The sequence below is a fragment of the Brassica napus genome, chromosome C7 (assembly GCF_020379485.1).
Source record: "Brassica napus cultivar Da-Ae chromosome C7, Da-Ae, whole genome shotgun sequence".
Taxonomy (NCBI): Eukaryota; Viridiplantae; Streptophyta; class Magnoliopsida; order Brassicales; family Brassicaceae; genus Brassica; species Brassica napus.
Window position 1 is genome coordinate 50,028,195 of NC_063450.1, and position 9,563 is coordinate 50,037,757.

The 9,563-nt window shown below is 37.8% G+C and overlaps 2 protein-coding genes across 2 annotated transcripts; one reads left to right on the forward strand and one right to left on the reverse strand.

The window, feature by feature from the left end:
* Positions 1-4,879: 4,879 nt before the first annotated feature.
* Positions 4,880-6,924, reverse strand: LOC106408446 (zinc finger A20 and AN1 domain-containing stress-associated protein 10). The gene has a single exon (XM_048763128.1). It carries the CDS (start codon positions 6,373-6,375, stop codon positions 5,968-5,970), a length of 408 nt encoding a protein of 135 aa, XP_048619085.1. The 5' UTR covers positions 6,376-6,924; the 3' UTR covers positions 4,880-5,967.
* Positions 6,925-7,310: 386 nt separating this feature from the next.
* LOC111204565 (receptor-like serine/threonine-protein kinase At4g25390) lies at positions 7,311-9,563 on the forward strand. The gene has a single exon (XM_022699626.2). It carries the CDS (start codon positions 7,485-7,487, stop codon positions 9,306-9,308), a length of 1,824 nt encoding a protein of 607 aa, XP_022555347.1. The 5' UTR covers positions 7,311-7,484; the 3' UTR covers positions 9,309-9,563.

Sequence of the window (9,563 nt, forward strand, 5' to 3'; positions counted from 1 at the left end):
TTGACTTTAATTATTATTGTTGTTGTTTAAAAACGTAAAGGATGTCAGAGCATGCCCATCAAGGGTTCATACCCAAAATTCTCATGGAATCCAAAAAAATAATATTATTATGATATTTGTGGGCTCTAGTGTTTTGATGATACTGTCTCTCATGAGCTCGCTAGTATGATACGGGTTCAACACTATTCGCGGGCTCCACTGATACGTAGCAGTTCGCGATTTGTTCTTTTTCTAAAAAAAATAATAAAAAAATATTACGAAAAAAATAAAAATTAAAAGAAAAAAGCTAATCTAAGATTCTGTGCTCGGGTTTACTAACGGGGATGCTCTTATAAGACTTCTTCTTCTTATTATTCTTCTCTTTCTCTTATGACCTCTATTTATAGAGAAGAGAATCGGTTAATGTCATGAGAAAAAGACAAAACATAAGAAGATGATGATGCAAACATCACTTAGAGATATGACAAGTATAAATGACCAGAATAGTCATTCTTGAGACAGATGATTAATCATCTTTTGCAACACTCTCCCTTGATTATTCATCTTATATTACGTAGTGCTTCGTTAAAAACTTAATCATGGAAAAATCCATTGGGACGAAAACCATGACAAAAAAAAAAGAATACACTGCCGTAATCTCCTCCTGATAATAGTAGACAAAGCTTTTTCGTCACAGGTCACGCAAATGCTGCATTCCGATATCATAGATATGTTTTTGAAATGTTGTAGTCGGAAGAGGTTTTGTGAACAAGTCAGCCTGATTGTCGCATGACCGTACATACTCGATGTCCACTTCTTTATTTTTCTCGAGTTCTCATATGTATGAGAAAAATCTTGGAGGGATGTACTTCACTCAAGTTATAACTTTCTTTGAGTTGAACGACCCACGCCGAATTATCTTCAAAAACTTTCATCGGCTCTTTCTTGTTAACTATTCCGCTTGATTCTTGTATGTGGTGACTCATTGACCGAAGCCACACACATTCTCGACATGCTTCGTGAAGCGCAATAGTTTATGCTTGATTCGAAAATGTCGCAACCAGAGTTTGTTTCTTGGAGAGAACGAATATGTTCTCGACGTCCTTCTAATTTCTATGAATCGGAAATGAGCATTATCATCTCCAAAGTACTTATAAGATCTTACCAGGATCTTTTAAAACAACATCTCTTTCAACATCGAGAGATCTATTTACCATTGGAGTACTCAAAAGAGTCGCTTTATTCATACGAAAGCGTTTCAATAACCTTTTCGTATGGTTTGATTGATGCACAAATATTCCTTCTCGGGGATACTCTGTCGGGAGCCCAAGACAAAACTTTATCTCGCCGAGATCTTTCATTTCGAACTCTTCTTTCATTTGAGTTCGAGAGTCATCAACCTCCTTTTGAGTTCCATTTAGGTCATCTACATATACAACAATGATCACAAAGCCATATGACGATTTCTTCATAGAAACGCATGGATATATCGCATTATTCACATATCTCTTTTTCAAGATATATTCACTTAAACGATTGTACCACATCCGTCCGAATTACTTTAGTCCGTAAAGTGATCGTTGTAACTTGACCAAACAAATCTCCCTGGATTTTTCTTTCAATGCCCCTGGCATTTTCAATCCTTCCGGGAGTTTCATATATATATCGTTATCCAACGATCCAAACAAATATGCAGTCACAACGTCCGTGAGATGCATTTCAAGATTTTTAGACGCCGTTAGGCTCATCAAAAATCTAAACGTAATTGCATCCAATACCAGGGAATATGTTTCTCAAAATCAATTTTCGGTCTCTGAGAAAAATCTTGGGCAACTAATCAGGCTTTATATCGTGTTACTTTTCTCACGAATACCCACTTATACCCAACTGGATTTATATTCTCAGGCGTTAAGACTATTGGTCCAAAGACATTCCAAAATGGACCTTTGATCAGGATCATCGTTTTTATGATCGATCTCTTTGGACACTGAAAAGGAGAACATTCCATCAACATCTTTTATCTTATTTCTGATCCATAACTTTTCATCTCGGGCGTAGTTGATGGAAATCTCATACTTTTTTGTTCTCTTCTCGTCATCTGGATCATCTTTTTCTATACCTTCTTTAAGACATTTTTCAGTAACAGTTTCTTCTGGAACCTTTCTATTTATGTCTTCTTTCAGACATCTTTCAATATCAGGTTCTTCTAGAACCTTACTATTTTCCTCATCTATTTTTTTTTTCGGGGATTTTTATCTTTAGAACCCGCTAGTCTCCCCCTCTTTAATTGAACCCTAGGTTCATTCATTTTGTTACCATCAGTTTGTTCTTTAGGAACATCAACTCTTGATGGAACATTTTCAGCGGGTATATCATGTCGTATCTGTGAACCCATTTGGTAACTGGTTTGCCAAATTATGCAAATGCACAATTTCCTGAATTTCATGTTCTCTTTAATTCATAGGGGGGTCAAGGTGTAACAACGATTGTGTAGACCTTATAATATCTTTAGGAATTTCTCTAATTCCTCCCCCTAACACTTGAAATTCATTCTCATTAAAATGGCAATTGAAGAACCATGCCATAAACATATCACCAGTTACTAGTTCAATATACCTTATATACGGCTTGTTCTAACTCTTCCAGAGTTTTATACATTCCCAAGAGCATCTTTAACTCTCCAGGGACTTCTAAATATCAAGATGCAACTCAAGTCGTTTTTTTCCTGCCAGACATATCAATATATTGCATCTATTTTAAATTTTCTCCAGTGACCTTGGAACAAGTCGTTTTTCATACCTCAAAGTCATCTTTCATTTCATTCTCTGGAGAAATATATACCTTGGACTTTTGGTCCAAACATTTCTCGTTTTTCTAACGAGCTTTATATCGAATTGATGGTCAATCAATTCACTCTACCCTCATACATAGAGGTAGATTCATAATCCTTATTTATATAGCGCTTTTTTATTATTGTCGACAATCTATTTTCTATTTGGTTCCATCTTTTTACCCGTACTGATATGGTTAATCGAGATCTCTTTATCATCGATGATTTACTCAGGTACTTGATTACACATTAACCATATCAACGGTCTCATAATGAGATTCATCCTCTATTTATATTTTTGCTCTTTTTCGAGGACTCTTTGGAACCAAAATGGTCTATCACGTCTCTAGCGTGCAATAGACTCATATATCATCCGTGTAGGACACATTTTATTATTGGAGTCTTTTCAGCTGGAATATGAGATTTTATTCATCAAAATGTCTGGCAGGCACTTTGTAAATGGATTATTCTACTTTTCATTGTAATCCATTTCACATATCTCATTCCATCAGCTTTTCATATGTTTCTAGCAAACTTGGGAGCATATTTCTAATTATCCATATACTTTATCCCTTATGGATTGTATATGTCTTCATTACATGCACAACTGCATGTTTACACCCGATCATGAGGATCATCTTACTTGAATTTACTTTTTCAAGTGCGAACATAATTTCTCAATGTTCCACTCACTATGATTCTTTAATTCTCCCCCTCGAGATGATGACATTCAATGTCTAAAATCTCGTACTGAATCCAGAACCAATAACATATTCAGTTTTCTCATTTTCGGATGAATTATGTTTCAAATCCTTTAGAGTGAGATCTTAACTTAGGGTCTGTTTAAAGAAATCATATATAGTGAACTTGTTTGATGATTCATCACCCATGATGGTTTCCTTTATTTTCTTGACATACTATATGTGAAAAACTTCTGGTTTTTCAACATTTCACAATAATGTCGATAACATTATTGGAGATGGTTATATATCAGTAAACTTCAGGTTTAGCACTCAATTATAATTTTGCCATCTTTTTCTTATGCATGTCTTTTCATCTTAAGTTTTTCTATAGCCAATAATATGTTTATATTACTAAATACTATACTTATTTATTTTGAAAGAGAAGAGATATTTGTTACCTTTAATAGCCATGTACGAGACCCAATATCTGTCAAGTATTTCTATCTTCATCCTGAATCTCAAAATATTCTTTAGAAAAATAATTATCATATCACATCGATATTTTATTTTTATTTTCTGGACCAACCAGAAAATCTGAATCATCAATATGAGTATTCAAGCCTTGAAAAGATGGTCCGGGCTCATAAGAGATGAAGTTTATTTCGCTTCCTTTCTCTTTTTCTTTTTGATTCTTGATACATATCGGCTAAATATTTGGTGTACGACAACTACTTACCCAGTTTTTTTTCTAGCCGTATCTATAGCAAACATTTTCTGTTTGCCTTTTATCACCCGACCACTTTCATTTTCGTAGAAGTTCTCATTATTCTCATAGGGATGGAATCTTCTTCCTCGTCCTCTTCCACGACCATGATATCGGTTTCAACCGCATCTACACCCTCATCCTTTTCTAGTAGGACCGACTTGATGGTTTAGTATCATGATTTCATCTTTTTTTTCAGTTTACTTGGAGGATTTACATCAACTTCAATCCTTTCTTTCAAGGATTTAACTATCAAAGATCTTCTAAATCTTTTCTCATGATACACCTCATCTTATAAACCATCATTGAAGTGGGGTAAAATATTATGGTTTTTCTTTTTCTCATCCGATATCGTTTCAACTTATCGATGATTTCTCAAAGCTCATTTTTTCTCAGGTGCATCTTTGCATCCACTGCCCAAGTCTTATAATTATTTCTAGTAATATCAAGGGCATTCATAGAATAATAATATATAAAGACGAAAATTTAAATGCATAAATTAAAAGCATAAAATAAATGCATAAATTAAATTGCAGAAATTTAAAAGGCAATAAATAAAATTGGAGGCTTAGCCTACCACATGATCCGAGGAGTCTTAGACTACCGTATTGATCATTTTTCAAAGTCCGAGGAAACATGGTTTACCATTTTGACTTTTACTTATTTCAAGGTCTAAGAAGACTTAGTCTACCATTTTTTACCTTTTCTTTTTATTAACGGAGGCAAAACCTACCACGTGTTCTCTAATCGTTAAGGCATATCCTACCATAATAATCAGTCGAAAAAAGCAGTGCCTATCATCTCGATAAATAGACGGAGAAGACCTTGCTTCTCATTCCAAAATAATAATAAAATTTAAATAAATTAAATATATTGAAATACATAAATTTAAACATTACCTCGGTTGGTTTAAAAACTTTCGAATTGATAAACCTTAGTTGGTCAGAGTTTCGTGCTGATAACGTGTTGTGAACTATCAGTTCAGATATATATTTTTATATATCTGTATATATATATATATATGTTAATCAATGAAACAAAAACTAGAGATGAGATGTTGACTTTAATAATTATTGTTGTTGTTTAAAAACGTAAAGAGAGAAAGGATGTTATAAGATTTCTTCTTCTTATTATTCTTCTCTTTCTCTTACGACTTCTATTTATAGAGAAGAGAGTCGGTTAATGTCATGAGAAAAAGACAAAACATAAGAAGATGATGATGCAAACATCGTTTAGAGATATGACAAATGTAAATGACCAGAATAGTCATTCTTGAGGCATCTGTCCTACATGATTAATCATCTTTTGCAACAATTTTAGTTTATTAACCCGTTGGCTATTTTATGACATTTTAATGATATATGGACAACTTCCATTCAGCTTTCTAGTTGGATCATTATGCTTGGAATCTTGGAAAAAGAAGTGTATATTGCTCATTTAAAGATTTAAAATAACATCAAAAATTGTATTCAATATCTAAGACAAACTATGACTAAAATCCACTCCATCCATTTCATTTTACTTATTGTTCTAGACTTCAACACACATATTAATAAAACATTTAAATAAATTTTAGATAAAAACATCATTACCAATACACCTAACCAGATTTCAACCAATAGAAAAATATATTATAATAAAAAGTCAATAAATTCATTGAAATCATAAAACGACACTAACTTTGAAACGAAAATTTTGTTCTAAAACGACATCTAATTCGAAACGGAGGGAGTATGCAACTTATCAGCTCTAGTCAAAGGCAACTGCTTGGCCAATGCGAGGCGTCCAGATTGTTTGTAATCAAAAGGACAAGAATGCTCCTCGGGATACCGATGTGGCCCACAAAACATGTGTCCGCATCTGCAGCTGAATCCTGTCATCCCTAATTTCCTATGACACGTTTCGCATCTCTGTTTTCTAACCGGTTCTTGTACGGCAACTGTTGGACTTCTTGTGGGAACTGTTGATGGCTGGGGCTTGGACTCAAGTTTGAGAGTGGCCAACTGTTCAAGGACACTCTTTTTGTAGCAAAGGGAGCATAGATTATTGTTCCTTCGTGTCCCGAAGAGTGCACAACCTCCAGCGCACGGTAATGCTTCAGTTTCGTTGGCATGAATCATCTTCTCAAAAATAATTCTTCTCTTCTTGTTCTTCTAGTTGGCAATTCAATTGTGTGTTCTGTGAGTGATTCTACTAGTCCTATATATAGAGGATTTCAGTTGTGCATTCAAATGTTAAGTTTCCGTTTTTGGTATGTAATCTGATAAGTAAATTATTAGTGCTTGCCTTTCTTGTGGACATTTCCTTTTATAAAAAAAAAGGGGAAAGATCCGTTAAGAGAGTTGACGCAAAAAAGGAAAATTCATAAGAAGGCGTGTTTTATCTTCGAACAGCATAAAGTTGACTATAAAATAGTGTTGACTTTAAGTTTTTTTTTTTAAAAGGAGAAAGTAAATACACACGTAATACAATTATCCAATTAGATTTCAGCAATAAACAAAGTTTTTAAATCTAATGAAGACGAAAGCTGGAAAAAATAACAGCAGGTTCCGTGTGGTTTCTGAGAAGTCGGTCCGTTTTCTCAATACAATAAACGTTGCGTGCCGTTTTGAATATGTTAGTAATTAATTAAATTAAGTAACCTAATTAGACAAATTCCACATGGTGATCTTTGATTACCCCACGGCCTCCCCACGTGAATACCACCACCTCTTTAATTTCCCTTTTAACGTTACAAATTAAATGATCTCTTATGTCAGTCAAAAGCGACGTAACATTAGAGCATTAAACATGGCGCTAACAGCTAACCCGGTCCGGTTTTCAATCCGGGTATGTTGGTTCATGAAGAAGTAAAGAAACCAAATTAAACTTAAATCAATTGGTCTTGGCTTTGCTTTATCTTCAAATTATACTTTAAATTCAAACATAATCTTGAACCATTATTTTTCATCTCTGTATGGTTTTCTCGATCTGATATGGAAAGATTTGGTTGAACCAATAAGTGAAACCAAGATGTAATTAATGATTTTAATTAATTTACAATTAAAAACAGGAAAATCGACAAATAACAAAACATTTCCATTTTTCGAAACAGCTGTTACCTTTCTTCTCTCTTTCCGATTTTAATCTGAAAAGCTAAAAACAGACATAACTCCGACGGAGAAACATAACATAAAGTTTCGATTTTTATTCTCCTGTTTATGTTTCAGCCTCGGTTAGTTAATCCACTATGCCGTCACGAGCAATCTCGGCACCGGCTCCGGTAGCCTCACCGCCGTTAAGCCACCAGGCCCACCACGACAAGACAACTCGAACCTTTCCGCCGTTAACGGTTGCTGGAGCCGGCGCCTGTTTCTCTCTCTTCATCACACTCTCCGTCTGCTTCTGCAAGTCCAGCCGGAAACGTCCACCACCTCCGCCCGGAGCCCCCTCCTCCTCCTCCCACCCGCCGCGCGAGTTCTCTTACTCGACTCTCCGCCGCGCCACCGCGTCTTTCTCCCCGGCGAACCGGCTCGGTCAAGGCGGCTTCGGCGCCGTCTTCAGAGGAACCCTCTCCTCCGGCGAGAATGTGGCCGTCAAGGTGATGGATTCAGGATCTCTCCAGGGAGAAGCCGAGTTCCAGAACGAGCTCTTCTTCGCCGCCAAGCTTGACTCGCCTCACGTGGTCCCCGTCATCGGCTTCTCGCACGATAGAAAACGACGACGTTTGCTTCTCGTTTACCGGCTTATGGATAATGGAAACTTACAAGACGCGCTGCTTCATAGGAGATGCCCTGAGCTTATGGATTGGAGTAAGAGATTCTCGGTTGCGGTTAACGTCGCCGAAGGTATCGAGCATCTTCACGGCCTCGAACGGCCTGTGATTCACGGAGACATAAAGCCTAGCAATGTCCTGTTGGATAAGCTCTTCTCAGCTAAAATCGCTGACTTCGGTTTAGCTAGAGTTAAGCCTGAGCACGTGGAGATCGCTGTAGCACCGGAGAGTAACGGTGGCGGCGGAGGAGGAGGGGTGGAGGAAGAGTTAGAGAGTGTGATCACTACCGCGACTGGTTACGAAGATTTCAACTTCGGGCCGGTGAAACAGTCGCCGCCAGTTACTGGTTCTTCGCCGGAGATGGGAGTAGCGCCTTTGGAGTCGCCGGAGACGGTTGTCTCCGCTTCTCCGGAGATGGGGGAGGATGTGGTGTTAAAGAAGGGGAAAGATTGGTGGTGGAAGCAAGAGAGCAATGCGGAGAGAGGGAAAGTGAAGGAGTATGTGATGCAGTGGATTGGCTCGGAGGTGAAGAAGGAGAGACCGAGCAGCGTTGATTGGATTGAGTCCGTGGCGAGGACAGCTTCTTCTTCTTCGTCGAGTAAGAAGCTTGAGAAGAAGAGTAGCAAGAGACTAGAGTGGTGGCTTTCGCTGGAGGAAGAGAGTGAGAATAAGGAGAAGAAGAAGCGGAGGATGGTTAGAGAGTGGTGGAAAGATGAGTACCGAAGAGAACTCGCTAATAAAAAAAAGAAGAAGAAGAAAACGTTAGAATCTGAGTTCTGTAGTGATGATGGGAGTAGTAGCGTGAGGCGTCGTAGTAACAGTAAAGGCAGCAGCATAGATTGGTGGTTAGATGGGTTAAGAGCACGGGGTAATAGCCATGACTCGGTGAGTGGGGAGATAGCGAAGAGCTGCGGGATAAGTAGCACGCCGAGCATGAGAGGAACCGTGTGCTATGCAGCGCCTGAGTACTGTAACTTAGACAACAACAACGTGTCTGAGAAATGTGATGTCTATAGCTACGGTGTACTGTTGTTGGTTCTGGTTTCGGGGAGGCGTCCGCTTGAGATGACGGGGTCTGCGAGTGAGATCCAACGGGCGAATCTCATGTCTTGGGCGAGGAAGCTGGCGAGAAGAGGGAAGCTTGTTGATCTTGTGGACCGAAAGTTGCAAAATTTGGACCAGGAACAAGCAGTGTTGTGCATAAAAGTGGCCTTGCAGTGTCTGCAAAGATTGCCGGTTTCAAGACCGTCGATGAAACAGGTTTTGGGGATGCTCAAACGAGAAGTGAGTCTTCCGTAAGTGCCTACTGATTTCTCACCATTTGCGGCCGGTGATAATGTGGATGATGAAGCAGAGCCGTTGACAAACTTAGGAATCAATCTGTTTGCTAAGTGTTAGTGTTACTTTGATTTAGTTTCCATAATACGGCTCCAACATGTCAGGCTAGTCTGTTTTTGTTTCTTCACACGCATTGACAGAGACAAGAGTATCACACACTATGCAAGTTTGATTGTTTTGTTGATTGCACATAAATAATATTTTCGTTTCCCAACA